The sequence below is a fragment of the Bos mutus genome, chromosome 8 (genome assembly GCF_027580195.1).
Source record: "Bos mutus isolate GX-2022 chromosome 8, NWIPB_WYAK_1.1, whole genome shotgun sequence".
Taxonomy (NCBI): domain Eukaryota; kingdom Metazoa; phylum Chordata; class Mammalia; order Artiodactyla; family Bovidae; genus Bos; species Bos mutus.
This window is the reverse complement of record NC_091624.1, coordinates 70,385,720-70,405,618: the sequence shown is the minus strand read 5'-3', so window position 1 is coordinate 70,405,618 and position 19,899 is coordinate 70,385,720. Positions and strand designations below refer to the sequence as shown.

The window sequence follows — 19,899 nt, the reverse complement described above, 5'->3', positions numbered from 1 at the left end:
CTGCTACTTTTTCTTCTACCCAGTGTCCTTTTCTACTCTTCATATTAAACGTTTTGAAAATCGTCCATAGAAGGAATTCATTCTATGCCAGCAAGCCTGACAGATGAGATCACCTTATAGATTCTCCATGAAGTCACTTTAAAATAGAGGTTTTCAAATATTAGTGTACATCAGAATCACCTGAAGGGCTTCTGAAAACACATATTCCTGGACCTTGCTCTCAGAGCTTTTGATTGAGCAGGTCCAGAGTAGGGCCTAAGAATGTGCGTGTTTAACAAGTTCCTAGATGATGCAGACGCTGACCTTAACCCCACTGAGAACCACTGCTTTAGACTGTTCAAGAATGGCACTGCCTGTTACCTCCCTAGCTGTTCTTCAGGGCCGATGGTGTAGATGTGTAAAAGAAGAAAGTTCTTACCCATGCACTGGAAGGCACTTTTCCTTGAATGACACATAATTTTAGGACATGGAAATCTGAGACAAGGACAGAAAAAATTGATAGAAATCTTTACCATATGTTACTGGATCAGGAAACTAATTGGAGTAGGAAATTTCCTCAAAGGGTTCTAGGTACCGGCTAAACTAGCTTCTTTTACCAAACAAGAAGTATTTGGGGAGGCAAGTATTAAGGGGTACCTCATTCTTTTAGTACTTAGTTGTAAGAGAAACAAGCCATATTATAGGCTTCAATATACAACATCAAGATCTAGAGCTCATATATTTAGTTAGAACACCTGATACTACTCAGGCTGTTTATAGAAATTCATCCTAGAGGAATAGGCACAAACCATGGTTAAGCTGCTTGGTTTAATTTTTTTTTTTAGCACTTGGAAAAAAAATGTACAGTAGTTTGAACACTTAGTCTTTGCAAACCTCCATTGAGGTCAAAGATTTCATTCATACGTACAAAATTAGTTTACAAATTTTTTTTTTTTTGGCAATTTCACCTTAGTAACCCGTTTTATCCTATTGCCATTGTCCCAACCATTGAAAAAGTTTACAATAATTTACATAGAAATATTTTCAAAGTGCTTAAGAATAGTGATTGTTCTCTGGGATATTTACAGATGGCCTATACAATGTATGTACATGTGGTATACACTATAGCACAAGTTTCGTTGCTGGAATATGGCTTTCGAGGGAAAGTGCATATTTGGCCAGAGGTGGCAATACTGTTTAGAGATTCAAGGGTTACAGATACTTTTGGTAACCACATCCAAAACTGAAGGAGAATGTGGATGGGAATATTTACAAAAGTAATATAAAAATGATTAAGTATACAAGCTTGATCCACGCAAAGATATCTTGATGTTCTTCCAGATGGGAGGAAGAAAGAGGCTTCAGCTGCTGGCTTGGTTACCATTCCAAAGTGGGGGTTTCACTGGTTCAGACCTCAAAGGTCGCGACTTGTCTCAGAAGTCAGGCTAGATCATCGTCTGTGCTTACAACTGATATCTGTGGAACAGAAAAAGCATGGAGTGAGTTTGGTGATTGCTTTGTTGGTAGCAACTTCATTTTCTAAAGCAAACCTTGTTTTTGAGTTGTTCATTCAGAGACCAAAGGTGCCCAGAAGGGAAGCCAGACCCCAAACTGTACTGAGTTGCATCGCTAATGCATTTTAACTTGAATTCAACTATATTTACTGGGTAGAGAGAGAAAATAGTGTGACTGATTCTGCCTATTCTCCTGAATGATCTTAGATTGTGGATAAAAATGTGAAAAGACACACATGTGCCATGAACTGACCACCACTCTTGCTTCACCAGAGCTCTGCACTTGTTTTGTTCAGACTGTTCCAAAAGTGAAGGCTAAACACTCCATGTTGGTTTCAATTGAAGATCAAGTGACTGACTCCAGTGTTGAAAGTAAGGCTAGCTCTATGAAGTGGGATAGGTGATTTTCAAGCATTTGGTCGTTTTGGCTAAATGAACCTTGCTCAATACACTGACTTTAAGTCACCCACCCTATAGGCACCTGCTTTAAGTTCAAAAAGGAGATCTTTGGTTCATGTTAATATTTACATGTAGTTTCCATAACCCAAAATATCTTAAATTGTACAATGATGTCCTTAAGTTGACTTGTCATTCTGTTCAGGGCAGACAGTTGTCAATGACTTAAATTCTAACAGGCTAGACTGTCTAATCTTCAGGGAGTAGATGAAGTACCGGCTTGACCAAAAAGTTTGTTTGAGTTTTTTGATAATAGCTTATGAAAAACCCAAACAAACTTTTTGACCAACCCAATATTTGGTGACTCCATGGTTCTAATGGCTGTTTCCAGCCCAGGCAATCATAGCTTGTGTCGTGGTCTCACTGCAAGTCATGTACATAAAGACACAGAGCTGACTTACTGCTGGGTACGTGTGTCCAACAGAAGCACTGTGTCTACCAATGTCTATTGACAGGTCCTCTTCAGTGGTCTTCAAGTACACAGGATTGTCAAAGTTCATGCTTTTCATGTTCTTATGTTGCCAATTCCGCCACATCAAGTAGCCACCTACTGCTGCCATTGCTAAGAGTACTGAAAAAAAGTTAGAAGGTGACTAATCAAGGTCTAGTCTCAAAACATACAAAAAAGGAGGATGCTCAAGAATCCATGATTGTTAACTAATAAAATCTTCACGTTTTAAGAAGCTGGGATGACTAGAAATTAGAATATAAATGGGGTAGGAGCTTAAAACAAGTTCAGACCAGAGGTTGTGTTGTTTTATAGACACTGATGCATAGCTAGACACCTCCGTCTGGGCAGTTGTGGAGTCCTTGGCTCCTCCCCAGGCTGATCAAGTTCAAATTTCAGAAGCTTCTGGAGAGTTCTTCAGATGGTCCTCCTGGTGAGTTAGCTAAGCTTGGAATCCCATAATTTAGGATAAAGAGACCACTGTAGCACAGTGCCTCACACTTCACATGCCCTAGAATAGTGTTAGGGCATTCAAGCCCTTCCTGGGCTTGAAAAGGCTTAACTATTTTTAATGTACCTTCTATAACTCCTCAAATCATTTAAGAACTCATGTATCTCCTCTGTATGAAGTATTATACATATTTCGAAGGGGAACAGAAAAGTGCTCTTCACTGGGACGGACTTATTATGAAAGGGGATAAGGCCAGACAAACAATTCTGAAGTAGAAAGCAGTGAGCACTTAACAACTGAACATTCATGCCTGCCAGTTGCCATGCTAAGGACACCACTGTAGAGAAGGTTATGGACTCTTAAATGAGCATGCCAGCTTGGGGAGGGGCCAAGGGTGATTCAGTGTCCGGAGTGCTGTGACAGTACAAGGAGCTACAGGAAGGGCATCTCTAGACAAACTAGAAACAGCCATCCAGTATCTATGAAGTTCCTTGGATCCAGATGTGTGGGGAATGTACTTACAGAGGGGAAGGATGGCCCAGGCAGCAGAAGTCCCTTTAGGGGGAACACTGACCTCCGACACTGCTGTGGTCACATTGATCCCTACAAGGGAATAAAGGGAATCAGTTTAGAAGGATCTGAATTCAGACTTAGAAATTCACCCACCTGGTAGAGAGCCTCATGCCCTCTTGCATCCACCACTGCTGCTCAGTCTCTACTCCAACTGTTTACCAAGAACATCTGGTCTAGAAGTACTTCTGAGTCTCACGTTATAATAGCCATTTCATGAACAGCTCTCTCACAGATGTCTTACTAAGTCAGGTCAGGCTAAGAGCTGCAGGTTCTAAGTCTTTGGAATTTAAATACAGGTTACCAATTAGGGGTAGAACGAGGAGTTAAAGGCTGCATTAATGATGTAAGGGACAGGTACAAAGAGTGTGGCTGTTAGTTGAGATTAACCATTTGCAGTACTGAACCCAATACCTCCAGGAACTAGTCCACTAGTTGGAGAAATTTCTGCTGTGTTGGTATCTTTTGTCTCATTGTAATTCACAGTAGTTGCAGTACCTAAATTATAAAACCAAGAACCTGGTTAATGCCAAGGTTCCAGAGTGGCTAGCTCTTTAGTCCAGACAAGCCATGCAGTGGGTTATTTTAACACGGGGAAATTGACAAACCACTGCTGAACCCAGCTGCATGGTGGATGTGTCAAAACTAAGGGAAACCTCAGAAAAACCCAGATACACAAGTCTTTGGGCAGAACTGTAAGCACTGGGAATTTGACAATTCAAAAAGATACACAGCCACACTTAATGACCTCTCTAGGCAAAGTCCCAGGCTCCTGGGAGTTGCAAGAAATGCTCTCAAAACCATATTACCAGGCATACTAGTCTCACTGTCAAATTGTTTTGTAATTGCTTTCTCAGTAAACCGAGCTTGTCCCTGCAGGGACTCAGTATCATGCTAATAAAAACCTCACATTATGAGATCCTAATTCACAACATGTAAGTTTTAATTTGCCACTTAGTCAAAAGCTAAGAACAGGAGATCAAGATGCAAGTTTCATTTAAGTATGAGTTTAAGATAATGTCACCCACTGGGGCGAGAAGTTTTCCTGGAACCCTGGCATTCTTTAAGCCTCATTTCAGACCCTTTCTTTGAAAGACAATGTTAAGACTTTAAGAATCTGCAAGTTGGCTGGGTCAGTGCTGTTATGGGACTAATTGGTACAAATCAGTATAGTCACCTATAAACTCATCTTATGTGAGTTAGAAGTCAGTCCTCAAGGAATGACACGAACTCTTGGTAGAGTTGGTAGCAGATACGTTCTCTAATTTATTCCAAGAGTGAGTTAAAACAGAATTCTTAAAATCCAGGCTAATTTTTATAGCTAGTGTTTTATCCTATTGCCTGTTGTAGGTCCTGCTTATGGTTGAAAAGGAAAAAAGCCTTACTGTGACACTCTCGGCCATTGTCCTCTAGATTGTATCCATTGGGACAGGAACAGGTGTATTTTGGAGAGTGGTCATTAATCTGTGGGGCTGGCAGGCAGAGGTATTCACATCCTCCATTCTCCACATCTTCTTCACACCAGTTTTTACCTATTCAGAAAGAAAAGTCTTTTCAAAATGGGTCTTCCAGTGCCTGCTATACATAAAGCTTGGTTCTAGATGCTGAAGACATGAGTCCTTGTCTCTAAGGATTGCTCTGTCAACCCCTAAAGTTAAGCCAATACTCATGAAGGATAAATAGTAGGAGTACAGGCAGCATGCTCTAAGGACACACAGAGCCAGACAACTTCTTGGAAGTAGGAAAAGAGTTATGCTGTACACAGATGTATGGAGGGAGGAGGTGGGCAAAGGAGGTGAGTGAGCAGAGGCTTCACTATCGGTCCAAAGCTTACAGCCAAGGCTCAGAGGAAGGAGAGAAGCATGCTCTTCTGGCTTTGTCTCACTCCCACAGAATGGGAGGAACCCAGCTACAGGGAGGCTTAGAGGTTTCATTTAGATAGAACCAGTCGTGTATTCTGAGCAGGAGACCACATGCCCAGATGTGTTTGAGCATCTATATAGTTCCATACAAGACATGTCATGGTGGAGAGAGAGGGAAAGGTGATGGCATAAAAGCTACTTTGCAGGCTTAGTGCAATAGTTGTAGCAAGAAGGAATGAATGCCAAGGGGGATGGAAGGGATTGATATAAAAGTCAGGAGGCTGACAGTTGGGAGGGAAGCTAAAAGCTGAAGTTCTGAAGCTCTTTGACCTGTAAGTCAGACTATACTGAGCACCAGGTCTGAAGGGTTGGAGGGAGGGTCCAGTGGGGGGAAATTTCCATCGTGGAGCAAGCTGAGTTGCTAGGGAGCTGCTGATACCCAGAGGGCACTGTGTCAGGCTGCTGCCCTGAAAGTAGCCAGAGGGGCTCTGCTTCCCCACGATACCTGATGGTTGTACAAGTTCGTGATAGACAATGATGTCCTGGGCATCATTAAGGTTGTTAACTAGAGTGGCCAGCTCCGAGCCAGTGAATTTATTGGCACCATAGACTGCTTCATTTTCCCCATCTATCCAGTAGACACGATCCTAAAACAGAACCCCCAAATTAGTATGTACATGTAGGATCAACATGAGTCAGTCTCTAAGGTCATTATTATTTACTGCCAATTTAATGGATCAAATTTATTTAAGGCTGGGTTGGGATGTCAGATGTAAAACTCTAAGAGAAGCAAGTTCAGGCTCTTAAAATGCTATGAGGAATCAGTATGTCAACTGGCCCAGGTTTTAGGTGATGGCCCAGGTTTGGGTTTAGGTTTCTCAAGTCATGCCCCTCCATCCTTCCCTCCTTCCCCTATTCTTTCTCTCCAAGCTGCTACAGTATCTCAGAGGTATATGCTTAAATGTGAGACACACATCTTACCTCAAATATTGTGAGTGCCAGGGGATGAGCTAGGAATTCCAGAGACTTCAGGACTATCCTGCGATCTTGGCCGTTCAAGTCCACACTGGATAACATGTGCAATTTGGAATCCAGCCAATAGAGGCGGCCCTTTATAAGGTCTGGTAGGAAAAGAATGGTCAGAAGTCAGAACTGGTCTGCTTCCATTTAAAATATCTAAGGAATTCAGTACTCTGCTTTCCCTGTTCCTCCTCTAGCAGGGGTTCTTAACAGGGTCCCCCAAATCTTGTGCAGCAGCATGCAGAATCTGCACCCACATACATCTGGGGGGACTCAAGGGGTATCTGAGATTGTCAAAGTAACTGACTCAAGTGTTAGTGACATCAAAGACGTATTAAAAGAGGCCAGCATTTTGTTGTTCTCCCCTTAGGAGCCAGAAGTGCCCTGAAATTCAGGCAATGTAAGGCACCTAGGTCAGGAGTGTTTATGATGAGAGTTCACCTAATTCATGTCACAGATTAGCCCCGGATGGATAGAAAAGCTAGTAATTATGGAGCAAGTGATTTGTTAAGTCCACTGTTCCACTTGTACTGTTTGGTTCTTCTCATCACAAATCCTTGCTTAAGAAGGAATCTTAGAGTTGTCTGCTATAGTCCAGCATTCACTATAGAGATTAGTAAAACTCTGCAGACAGTTGAACCGTGGTTGAGGAGGGAAGAAAGCACATACCAAGTGTAATTCCATTAGGCCACTGGATGTCCGCTGTCACCAGCGCCCGTCTGTCAAACCCATTCATTCCTGCTTTTTCAATTTTAGCTGGTTCACCCCAGTCTGACCAGTAAACAAAGCTGGGAAGAATTAAATTAGAAATCAGCTTCAGTGGTTTAGAAGGAATAAAGTTGTAGCTTGAGACATACATGTTCAAAGAGTAAATGGGAAACTCTAGAGTATAAATTGTACCACTTAAGGGTCAAAGTTATGTTCTGGGTAAACAAAAGTTAACACTCTGGATCGACAAGCTCATTGTTAACTATATTAAACTATATAAGCCTGATATTAAACTTCAGCCCGAAGTCACAGGTTATATATTTCCTTTATGAAAGGCCAATGTTTTCAAGAGAGTAAAAAGCGAGTATCTGGTAAGTTTTACAGACACCCAGGGCTGGGCTGTGAGAACACAGTGAGGCTTCATGGGAGTCAATTGTGATTACTACAGCCTTGGTCAAATTGCTAATAGCTGCTTTCTTGTTTTATTTAAGGGCAATTTGGAGGAAGTCCTCAGTGAAATGTTTCTAGAGAGGTTTATTTATTTTCATTGGATTTCAGACAACTTGCACACTTAGATGAAAGCCTAGAGATAACGTGGTTACCAAAATCCTCACATCTCATGTGACTTAGGTTGGATCATTCAGAGCTAACCTGATAAAAGTGTTCAGACAAAAATTAAATCACTTGCATTTAGAAATGAGCCTATCTATGAAGCAGAAACAGACTCACAGACATGGAGACAGACTTATGGTTGCCAAGAGGGACATGGGGGAGAAGGGAGGGGTAGATTGGGAGTTTGGGATTAGCAGATACAAACTATTATATATAGACTGGATAAACAAGGTCCCACTGTACAGCACAGGGAACTATATTTAATATCTTGTGATAAACCATAAGGGAAAAGAATATGAAAAAGAATGTGTATATATATATATGTGTGTGTGTGTGTGTGTGTATTTATGTATCTCCAGATATATATATATTTCCAGGCAAGAATACTGGAGTGGGTTGCCATTACTTTCTTTAGGAGATCTTCTCAATCCAGGGATTGAACCCAGGTCTCCTATGTTGCAGGCAGATTCTTTACCGTCTGAGCCACAAGGGAAGCCCTATATATATACATACACACACACACACATATACATATAGCTGAATCACTTTGCTAAAAAGCAGAAATTAACACATTGTAAATCAACTATACTTCAGTGTAAAAAATCACTTGCACAGAAGCTGGGTGGGCATAAGAGTTTAGATACAGCTTTCGATGTATCTCAAATCAGAATTGTTTCATTCATGTGAACTAGCAGTCACCTGCTCAGGGAGGGCCTGTCATATAGATGAGTCCATTCCCGGCTTGCTCAACTATGGCACCACTGACATCTTGTACTAGATCATTCTTTGTTGTAGGGAGCTGTTAAATCTTGGGATTTCAGTACTATTTTAGGCACAAGGGAAGCTCCTGACCTACACAGATAGCATCTGAAAGTCTATGTGATGAAAAACACAGAATACAAACCCAGACAACGGGTCCACAGCTATGGAGGCAGGCTCTCGCAAGTCAGAGTTAAACAGGAACTTCCTCTTGGTTCCGTCTAGGGTAGCTACTGAAATAGTCTTAGAAGCCGCGTCAGTCCAGTAGATGGTCTTGTACACCCAATCAACAGCAATGGCTGCAGGATTATAGACATTGTCGATCATTTTAACATGTCTACCAACTTTGTCATCAATTGAGGCACTGAAACAGAATAGGTCACAAGAAATTTAAGAGTTTGACACCATCGGAGCCTGGAGAATGGACTTTCTGCTCACAAAATGGTCAGCTACTTTGTTCAGAATGAACTCTAGTAACCCCATAGTTCAACACTCAAAATATGTAACCACGCTGCTTACTGATTCCAAATTACTAACACTGTAAGTGATCTTGTTGGTCTGCATTCTACTTGCAAGAACACCATACTCTTAAGTGAAGCTATCTGCTTCAGTAACTATCATCTGAGTTTCTACAGTTCCCAACAAGAAAAAGCTACCACTACCATTCTAGTTGTAGCAACTATGAACTAACTCAACTAACTGGAAAAAAAAAAAAAGGGAGAACATCAGAGAAATTAAGATGTTACCTGTTATAATCTTATAATTGTAGCCATCTTTTATTTTACAGGTGATTGTTAGTTTCAAATGTTAGTTTCAAATGAGGAACTGATAGTAATTTAATAATTAAAGAATCAGTGTTTAGATTTAATGTGTATGTATGCTAAGTTGCTCCAGTTGTGTCTGACTCTTTGTGACCCTATGGACTGTAGCCTGCCAGGTTCCTCTGTCCATGGGATTCTCCAGGCAAGAATACTGGAGTGGGTTGCCATGCCCTCCTCCAGGGGATCTTCCCTACTTAGGAACTGAACCCGCATCTCAAGTCTCCTGCATTGGCAGGTGGGTTCTTTACCACTAGCGCCACCTGGAAAGCCCCTTAGATTTAACATTCCTGACATTCAATGCTAGACTGGAACTAGAGATGAGGGAAATTCCTCCAAACCTTCAAAAGGCCAGTGGCAATGACTTAGACCAAGACACCAAGAACGGAACTGTAAGTTACCTGAAGATGGCCTTTTGGCTTAGATCAGCCCAGAACAGTTTCTGAGCAGCGATGTCAGCATCGAGAGCCACAGTGTTTCTCAGCTGTTCAACTAGTTGGATATATTCTTTCCTCTCCAAGCCAATCTTCCTGATGTCTCGTCTATTGGTGAAGATCAAACTTGGCTCTTTGCCTGCAAGACAGGAGTCAGGTTAATTTAGCTTTGCTGAAAGAAGACAAGGTCCTTCCAAGTTACTTCCTCCCAATAGAGGAGCACTTAAAAAGTGAGGGCACTGCTGAACACTCCAGGAGTACTCGTGCCGAAGTCTGTGCCCCGGGCCTGCGAGCACTTCCTACTGTTTAAGAAGGCCATCCTCGGGTCACAGCATTCAACAAAATAGGGCAGCTGATGCATGTTACTTATTTGAATTGCACTCAAGTTTTGGAAGCAGAGAATAAGCAGGTATTCATGATACATATGTAAAAGGAATTGACCAAGGCAGGCATCTGGGGCAATGATTTGCTATCTAACATCTGCAATTGCACTGTGAATTTACTAGCATTGCTCTCAAGTACTGTTTTATTTTCATATTTCATTTGACTGTTGTAGTCACTGGCTGTACCTTTCATGAGCACTTGCTCATAAAGGTACTAGAGCAACACTAGTCCAAGTCCATTTACCTACTGCCTTGCACACGCCCGTGGCAAGATCCATTTGATAGCCACGACTACATTCACACTTGTAACCGCCTTTTAGGTTGATACAAATTTGACTGCAGATTCCCGGATTTTGGCATTCATCAATATCTAGGAGGGAAATTAGAATTAGTCTTGCTTTTCCTAGATGATCTACAGAGATCTTCTGACCTTTCCCATCACCCTCTGTTCTCAGGCTCTGTTCTTCAACTCACCTCCACAGGTTTTTCTATCTATGAGTTCAAACCCAGCTGCACAGTCACATTCATAGCCTATAACTAGGTCTTTGCAGATATGGGAGCATCCACCATTATTAACCAAGCATTCATTTACATCTGAAATAAAAAGATAGTAGAGTTACTTAATACTCAAATTGATATTTGATCTATTAACATTTAAAATCCAGGCTATTCGTGATAACTTGTCTAGATAGTCTAGTCAAACCCATGATTTTTCAAGATCTAATAATGGGCCTTGCAGATACACATCTCAGTCTGTATTGGGGAAATAGTAAACCCAATCTCTTGGCAAGTTAACAGTTGGTTAAGCAGTATTTAGTCAAGGTTCTCTATTGCTGATTGGTTATCATTAAGGGGGTGAAACTATGAACTACTTTGTCAGCACTTTTAAGTCATAACATTTCACTTTTAAGCCCAGCAACTGAACCTAATTCATTAATGTAGTTTACCCAGGCATTAGGCAGGCTCCAAACTGCATTAGCTCTGCTGGGTCTGCTTAACCTGTCCCACTCTGTCCTCACGCAACCCCTTTACTTACGGCATTCTTTCAGGGGCTCGTCACTCCAGTCCCTGCAGTCCTGCTTCTGGTTGCACACTTTACTGATATCAATGCATTCCCCACTTCTGCACTTGAACTTCCCGGGACCCAAGCACTGATTGACTACAAACCGAGACACGGAAGAGAGATTCCATCAGTGGGTCTGATCAGAGCAACCATTGGACTAACAACCCACAACCAGGGGACACCCACCATTCTTGCAGTTGACTTCATCAGAACCATCCACGCAGTCTCGGATGCCATTACATTGCCTGCTGCCGTGGATACAGCTGCCGTCCTCACACTCAAACTGGTCGGGTCGGCAGGTTCGGGAAGCTACAGGGGGACAGAATGGCATGGGGTGAAGTCAGCCGAAGTGTCCCTGGTGGATATCTGGGTGAGAGCTGCGCATGCCACACTGACAGGAAAGTGACTTACGACAGTTGACCTCATCGCTGCCGTCCTTGCAGTCGGGATCCCCATCGCATCGCCATTTCTTGTGGATGCACTCGCCAGAGCCACACTGGATCTCGCTGGCCGGGCACCTGGTGTGGATCACTGGCTGGCGGCCGCACTGCTCCAGGGACTCATCCGACTGGTCCGAGCAGTCTGCATCATCGTCGCACACCCAGCTGATGGGGATGCAGGAGGAGGTGCTGCACTGGAACTCGTGGGGCCCACAGGTTGGTGGGGCGCAGTCCAGCTCGTCGCTGCCATCGCTGCAGTCATCCTGGCCATTGCACATGAAGTTCCTGGAGATGCAGCGGCCACTGGAGCAGGTGAACTCATCAGAGCTACACGTTACGTTGCCTATTGAGAGACAAGATGTCCCATTGAAAACTCATCAGGACTTGTCCTTTCAAGCCTCTTGTCCCCAAATCTAACATGCAGGTCATGGATCATGAACCCCAGCTTTTTCACCTAACTTAAAAGTGAAAGTTGGATTATATCAATATTTCCCAGAACACCGGGAAACAGCCTTAACATGTAAAATAGGCAAGGACATTTGAAGAGGAACAGAAATGAAGGAATGAGAAAATAGATGAAGACTAGAAATTCATTTGAGATGAGAAGCATCTTAAAGGGACAGCAATTAATAACTTAAACTGTCACAAGATACCTCATTGGGAAAGGTGGACATGAGTTCTCTTTAAATGGTACACTGCTCATCAGGCCAGGCCACATCCTGAGCTGAGATGATCAGGCATCAGGTACATGAGCAAACATTCACTCCTAATAAGCATTGTGACACCATCACCAAAAAGAAGCCTCCATGTATTATACCACCATACACGGTCCCTTCTCTTTTAGTCCTTCCAATCAGGATCAGGAATAACAGGTCATAAATATTTTCAAGTTTTAGAAAGTCACTTTTGGGGCTAGAACTGCAATCTAGCAGCCAGGTGTGCTAGATAATGATAAGCTAGTCAGTTCATACTTTGACTCAGATTCCTGCCAAATTAATAAAGGTCAAAATTTGGTGGTAATTGGGGTGGAGACCACGACTCTCTTGGGAAGCAAAGTCTAGATCGAAAAGGGAAACACTTGGCAGCTCCATGGCTTACCAGTACATAAAGCTCAGTTCTAGGATTCAGTGCCAAAACTCATTGGACTAGGTGCAATGGTAATGACCTTGGCATGTGACTTCTACACGCAAGACTGGTGTTTCGACCACAAGTGCCCTCAACTCATTGTACACTTACTGCATCAGGAGGCCTATACCTGTCAGGCTCGGCAGCTATGGTTTTAAAGGCCCTATAAAAAGGTAGACGCTTGAAAGAACATTCAACACAATGTCTGTTCAACCTAAAGACTTTCCTAGGGCCTCACCTTTAACATGGAGCATTTTATTACACGTTTTCCAAGAGCAGAAACATGAAAGGCTAGGAAACAGAGTTAGTTTTTACAGGTAGGAACTGTGATAGGAGACAAAGGTACCATCAGTTGGCTAGAGTTTTCTTTGGGTATCATCAGCAAGACGTTAATTTGTCCTTCTGTTCCAGTTTAGCTTTTGGAAAGGTTAAAAGAGAATCTAGTTTGGGGGCTGAGGAATGCTTGTGTGAGACTCAAGTAATTTATGACACTAGGCAGATCCAGTTTCAACCTGGGGATGGGTTTGCTGGCTTTAGTCTCCTCGTTTGATGGAGCCCAAGTGAGGAAGGCCCACGAGCTGCTGTCCTAACCAAGACAAGACTTCACACAATTGCTGCTTCACTGAGCCATCTCTACATGGAAGTGCCTTGGAGGACTTACCTTCTTATTTCTATTTGCCTAGAAGAACCAGCCAAGCAATCAATGGTCAGTTACCATGCACACTTCTCTGAGTTTGAGGGCAGTTAGGAAAGACAAGGAGTCGAGCAGGTAGTGAAGTCACTAGAAAGCAAGTCAAGTCAACTGCACCTTCACGCCCACCCTTCTTGGAGCAAGAGGGTCTCTGGGTTAAGCCACTCAACACTGATCTTCTTACCACAGTTTTCTTCATCTTCTCCACTGTCACAATCATTTTCACCATCACACCGCCAGGACACTGGGATACACTGAGTGGAGCGGGCACCACAGCTGATTTCATTTATGCGGCATGTTCTCATATCTGTTGATGACATACAGTCTCAAAAGAGCCTCCGAACTCATCAGCACAAAGCTGCTGCTCCTGTGCTGCCTGGAAGTGGTGACATCTGTAACTCAGTGGCCGGGCACACAGCTGAAATTCGACTGACTAGCTGGAGCCTGGGCAGATCTTCCGTCGGCTCCATGGCTGGGGAGCCAGGCCAGCCTAGACTACCTGGCAGTCCACCCGAGAGCCTTGACCGTGCTACTCTGTCAAGGTTCTGTGGCGTGTGCACTCCTGGCTTTTGTTTTATTTGGCATGGTTGGGTTCCTTGGCTGGCCTGCTCCTTGACCATTATGTATTTGCTGGGTACCAAGTGACACACCCAGATATTGGCAACAAATGCCAACTTCATTAAAAGCCAGATGGTCTAATACCTATGAAGTCTTCTTTTGCCTGAATTTCTTCACAGGCCTCCTTCAGATTGATATCTTGTGAAGTAGGGGCAACCTCTAATTCTTGACTTTACAGGGTCGTCCCCCACTAAAACTTGGAGCTGGATCTTTGTGGAACCCATCTTCACCTATGCTAACTCACCTCCTTTGGCCAGTGCTCTTATTCACCTTACTTCTTGCCTGGAGAACTGCAATTAACACACGTCTCTTCCTTTTTGCTTAATTTTCCTTTGTAATCTTATATTCCAGACCTAAACTTTGTTCATATTAGACTTCCACTTTTAGTGCTTTAGCAGGCCTCTACTGCCTTAGAAGGAACATGAAAACTTTCTTCACCAGGATATGCAAATGATTCTAATTTATCTATCCCACATCATCTTCCTCTATGATGTCATAGACTTTCTCCTGAATGTCAAGCCTAAGGACACATGTGTATTTGCATACCTATGAAGTTTCTATTATATAAGAACAAGCTGTAAGCTCCCCACTTAAACACCTTTAGGTTACATGTTTCTTAAAGTCACTAATATCATCCTGTTTCTAGTCACCTTACCCCTTCAGCAGTAGATTTTTTTCTCATAACATGAGAAATTCTGCATCTAAAAGCTTATACTTGGCGGACAGGGGACCCTCACATCTTGACTTAGCTTCCAGGACCAGAGTACCATCTGCTCAGCGTCATTATCATCGAACATTTGAAATCTATGCACCTAGTCAAGGAGTTCTTAAATCTTCTGGCTTCAGTCTTAAATGTTCAATAGTGAAGCTACCCAAGAGAATGTCAGTCTTGTTAAGATTAGGGAGAACATTATTTAATATTATTCAAGATTGACTGATAATGATCTGACTGACCTTGGAGTCAACTGGCCTAACTTTAAAGAAGGGCAAGGAAAACTAAGCAAGTTTTAGAGTATACAATACTTAGAGCTATGAGACATGGAACAGCTTGGGAAAGTTCAAGTCCAAAGCGAATCACACTCACGGCACTGTTCTGGGCTTTCATCAGAACCATCTTCACAGTCAGGATCCCCGTCACACTGCCATCGATTAGGAACACACTGGCCATTGTTGCATACAAAGTCAGACTCGGCGCATGTCTTCTTCACTACAGAAGTGGATTTGCAGGGTTAAAGTTGAAGTCACTCACCCAAGAGCCCTACATTCCCATTAGGGGTACAACTGCATTTGAGATGCTTTACTCTAAAAATAAAGCTAAGTCAATTAGCAGTTAACTGCCAATATCCAGCAGGACCTTAGAAAAATCTTTTTTACCTTCCCTTTCCCCTAGAGGAGGAAGGTGATCATTTGAGAGACTTGGAGGACACTGAGGTCAAGGGATCCCTTCCAATGAACTTCTTGCTCATTTTATAACATTGAGATTGAGTAATAAGTTCATTCTTTTAATGCATTTCTTCCAAGTCATTTAAGTGCTTCATAAGTTTAACAGTCAAACGTTTCATCTTACGACTGGCTCACAGTATAACTGTTTTAGGGGCACCTTGTAACAATACATGGGTTTAGCATAGAGACAGAAGGCCAAGCTCCAGTACCAAATACCGTCACCCCTACAGGTCTATTGGGGCAGAGGAATCCACTGGATAAGAAATAAAGGAAGCTCAAATCTGAATGTAAGAGAAGTTGTATTTAGCAACCGAAGGGTGGGCTCACATCAACCAGCTAAAAGTCACTGAACTTACTATGGAAGCTGCCAGTCCTCATAACTGGCTACTAGAGTTAAACAGCCTGAGACAAGGTATCAGTTCTGCTACTAATTCTTACTAGGGCAGACTTTTCTCCTTAATTAGGGTGACTGTGTAATTTGTCCAAATTGACACAGTCTCAGTAGAAAGAAGGTACTCTTATTTTTACCAGGAAGACAAACGTCATTCCAGGACTGTGCTAAGCAAAGCCAGCAGCATGGTCATCCTACCCTTGAGGAACTCTGTACCCAGGCAGTAAGAGTCTTGACAAGGAACCACATAGGGCATTCCAAGAGCATCCTTCTTAGGTTATATTCTTCTTTACCCCTGTGCCTATACTTTCTACTTGAATTTCCAGTTAAGTCATTCATTAACAAATATTCTGAATGGAAAATAAGCTAAAAGTCAACAATTTATTGAAAACATGAAAGAGGCCACTTCAAGTCAGGGGTTTAAGCCAGGTACAACTCTCAATTCAGAGTGTACAAAACCAGAGGGCTGCTCTGGGTTAGCCTCAGATATTGTTAATGGGGTGACTTCCTAGGTGGTGCAGTGGTAAAGAATCCGCCTGCCAATGCAGGAGACACGGGAAATGCAGGTTTAATCCCTGGGTCAGGAAGATCCCCCCGGAGAAGCCAATGGCAACCCACTTCAGTATTCTTGCCTGGAAAATCCCACACACAGAGGAGCTTGGTAGGCTACAGTCCATAGGGTTGCAAAGAGCTGGACACAACTGAGCAATGAGCATTGTTAATGGAGAGACAGGATTATAGTCAACTTCTAGAACTCAAGATGGGATGATCAATTATGATGATCTGAAAAGGATTGTTTATATCCTAAAACTGTGTAGCCGAGGGAACAAGAAAGGCCATATTTTCAGATTCACACCTGCTTCTAAAGTCACTGAAATGCTCAAACCCCAGTGTTCATGGTTTAAGTGATATCCAAGGCCCATCTTCTCCTGAGCCTGTAGAAAGATGCCAGAGGGTCTCGGTTATTGTAATTCACCCTGTGATACTCTTCAGAAGTTGTGAAAGAGAGAGTAGGCAATGGTTATAAAGAGACCTCATGAATTTACAAAGTATAAGATGTTACAGGGGTAGAGAAGTTTGGTTGTATTACAAAGTGAACAAGAGACACATGGGGTCAGTAGGTTGCTAGGGTTTCTCTCTCTCCATTCTGAACACAGACCGGGAGGGGAAAGATGGGCTATTTGAACTGGGCCTTGAGAGATGGATGGAAATTTAGATGTGTCACGGGGAAAGAGAACTGCTAGTTCCATACTGAGGGTATCTGAGTTACTGATTTATCAGTTCAGCCTAACACCTGTAGAAGAATGAGTTACTGGGACTCACAGAACATGGCTTGTAGAATCCAAGTTGAAGTTGACTAAATATGCTAGTTGACATGCTTGAAAGAAAAAGCCCTGATAAAGTTGTAACCAAGTTCAACATCAAGAGGTTGGACAGGAAAAATAGGAAGTAGCTTTAGAAGTGTTAAGTAATTGTGTAGCCTTTCATGGCAGAACATCTCCATATAAACATTCACAGCTTCCCAAGCAAAGCTCCCACTTTCCTTCTCTACTCTCATACCTGGAAGGCAGAGACAAATTATGGCCAAGAATATATTTCCTTTCTCCCATTTTGTGTGATCTAGATTGTGTGTACATCTACCTCCTTATCTCTTCCAGGTCTTCTGTGATGTAGCTAGAACTGATTGATGTGGAGACTATTTTAGGAAAAGCCAGTGATGACCCCTACAATGACTCAGGTTAGTTTCTACTGAGGTAGTCAGATGGTAAAGTAAGACTTCCAAACTTCCAAACATGGAGATAATAATTACTCTCTAAGAACATAAAAGGGTTTTTTCCAAATACATAGTTCAGCATAGAATAAGAATTGCTACTTATAGCAAGAGCACGGTTGACAAGAGTGAGGTCCTTTAGTGAGAAAAAACTAGTGAAAGAATTATATTATCCAGGTAACACAGAAAGAGCATGGAGCTCAATATCTTGTAGAGTAGATTAAGATCTTAGTGTTGGAATGCAAAGATGTAAACATGTCACACAGAACTATTCTTGGTCCTGAGACTGGTGATAAGCTTCTTTCCTGAGATTGCAGAATGGACTTACTCTGCTTCCAAATGAGCTACTAATTTACATATTGGCACGCAGGCATCCATGATACTGCTCTGAGAGCTCAAGCACAGGACAGCCTGCCAGGATGTTTATACTACAGAATTTTAGTAATGATGCATGAAGTAGGCAAGGGCCTAACAAGATAGCAGTTGATGAAAACTACACTTAGTCTCTATTTTTCTTCTGTATTTTCAATTTGTACAGAAGATATCTTTATGTAACGTTTTTTAAAAGGTAAAAGACAACGTTATCACCGACATTCATGAACAACCTTGTTTCAGCAATTTAATGACATGGAACAAAGGGATCATAAAGCAAACTTCAGCTTGTATTCAAGGTCCCTAAATGTCATCATGACATGTAGTTCACAGCTGTCCTGGCTTAACAAGAGGTCACACCAATTGCAAAAGCAGTCATTTCTCACAATAATCTTTTAATAAATGCTGATCGATCGGTATAATGGCATATCCCTGTTTTCTTTGGGAAGAGAATGCCTCCCATCCTGTCTAGTGCTTTAAAATTAGCATCTCTGGAGAAAAGGAATTGTAAAAGAATCCTTATCTGATCTTTGATCTGGGCTGGCTTATGAGTTACTGGGACTCATAGAACATGGCTTGTAGAATCCAAATTGAAGTTGACTAAATAGGCTAGTTGACTACACCTAGCAACTAACTGGGCTTCCCTGGTGGCTCAGAGAAGTGTCTGCCTGCAATGCAGGAGACCCGGGTTTGATCCCTGGGTCAGGAAGATCCCATGGAGAAGGAAATGGCAACCCACTCCAGTATTCTTGCCTGGAGAATCCCATGGACAGAGGAGCCTGGTGGGCTAGTTGAAGTTGACTAAACATGACAGGAATTAATCTCTGAAACTGCAAGGGATTTCGTACTGTCCATGGCTTGCTTTTTGGGGGTCAAAACCATTTGAGAATTTTTAAAAAGTCTTTTCTAAGCAATCTTCTGTCTCTATTCCTGGTCTTCCCCTCCCTTTCCCTAGCTTCCTACACCAAAAGTTTGCCTCATCTAAGATCAACCAGGTCCTTTCATTTGAAAGGAACCCCACTTTATCTTCACGATTCTGTACTCAGGTCAATAACCTCACACACTCAGTGGTATTCCTCCTAGACCAGAAAGTATAGAATCTTTGGACTCTGGTTCAGAGCAATTCTTAGGAGTGGATTCAGAATCTTGACACATTTGTAGAAGTGAAGAGAATGTCATCCTTTTTCAGTAAAATGCCCAAGTCCCAGTGAGGAGACAGGTGAGGCTGTGCAGCTCTTTACTCACCACAGTTCTTCTCGTCACTGCCATCAGTGCAGTCTTCATCCCCATCACATTTCCACAGCAGTGTGATACATCGGCCATTTGTGCACTGGAACTGGTTGGCTTCACATTTGGCTTTTCTTCCTAAAAGCAGGAGGGAACACTTAGCTAAGCTGGGACACCCAGGTGGTAAGTTAGAGATGCTAGTTACCTGAAACCCACGGATAGGCGTCCTTTCAGAGGGACAGGTGCAGCCTCAGAGGCTGTAACACTGTAGGGGCTGGAGCTGCATGGGCCTCGGGGCAGTGGCTGACAGTAATGAGTTCTTAGCTGAGCATACACTATCTACATAAAACTAGATCTCCCAGTCTCTCTTGCAGGAGGCATTGCCATGGGATGTTCTGGCTGATGGATGTAAGCAGAAATGGTATATACAATTCCCAGAAATATCCTCAAAGGGACAGGGGATCCAGTTTCCTCAATTTTGTTCCTTTCTGGCTCCTGAAAACTAGGCATGGAGGCTGGAATAGTGATCTTGAGTCAATGAAGCCAGACCAAGATATAAGGAACGTAGATTGCCTACAAACTGCAGGTGGCGGGGCAGGGGTTCACCATGGACTCATTTCTCTCATTTATCTAAGTCATTTTGTGTCACTAGAATCATGCAGCCAAATCCTAATCCTTTAATGGCATTTCTTGCCCACATTCTATACTGTTACTCATCAATGATGTTTCTATTATGAGCAAAGT

General features: G+C 42.6%; 1 protein-coding gene across 2 annotated transcripts in view; it reads right to left on the bottom strand.

Annotated features, from left to right (window-relative positions):
* Positions 1 to 788: 788 nt before the first annotated feature.
* The window catches only part of VLDLR (very low density lipoprotein receptor), a 32,197-nt gene continuing 13,086 nt past the window's right edge, over positions 789 to 19,899 (bottom strand). Inside the window, exons 3-20 of one of the 2 annotated variants that reach the window (XM_070375829.1) lie at positions 19,174 to 19,293; positions 15,036 to 15,158; positions 13,518 to 13,640; positions 11,489 to 11,860; positions 11,264 to 11,386; positions 11,051 to 11,173; positions 10,489 to 10,608; positions 10,259 to 10,384; positions 9,599 to 9,770; positions 8,525 to 8,743; positions 6,970 to 7,088; positions 6,262 to 6,401; positions 5,786 to 5,927; positions 4,804 to 4,950; positions 3,833 to 3,916; positions 3,371 to 3,451; positions 2,351 to 2,520; positions 789 to 1,455 (exon numbers count right to left, since the gene is read on the bottom strand). In XM_070375829.1, the coding sequence (XP_070231930.1) occupies positions 1,420 to 1,455; positions 2,351 to 2,520; positions 3,371 to 3,451; positions 3,833 to 3,916; positions 4,804 to 4,950; positions 5,786 to 5,927; positions 6,262 to 6,401; positions 6,970 to 7,088; positions 8,525 to 8,743; positions 9,599 to 9,770; positions 10,259 to 10,384; positions 10,489 to 10,608; positions 11,051 to 11,173; positions 11,264 to 11,386; positions 11,489 to 11,860; positions 13,518 to 13,640; positions 15,036 to 15,158; positions 19,174 to 19,293 (2,540 nt within the window). In that variant the 3' untranslated portion in view covers positions 789 to 1,419. The remainder of the gene's footprint in view (positions 1,456 to 2,350; positions 2,521 to 3,370; positions 3,452 to 3,832; positions 3,917 to 4,803; positions 4,951 to 5,785; positions 5,928 to 6,261; positions 6,402 to 6,969; positions 7,089 to 8,524; positions 8,744 to 9,598; positions 9,771 to 10,258; positions 10,385 to 10,488; positions 10,609 to 11,050; positions 11,174 to 11,263; positions 11,387 to 11,488; positions 11,861 to 13,517; positions 13,641 to 15,035; positions 15,159 to 19,173; positions 19,294 to 19,899) is intronic. The other variant, XM_070375828.1, reaches the window with a different exon arrangement.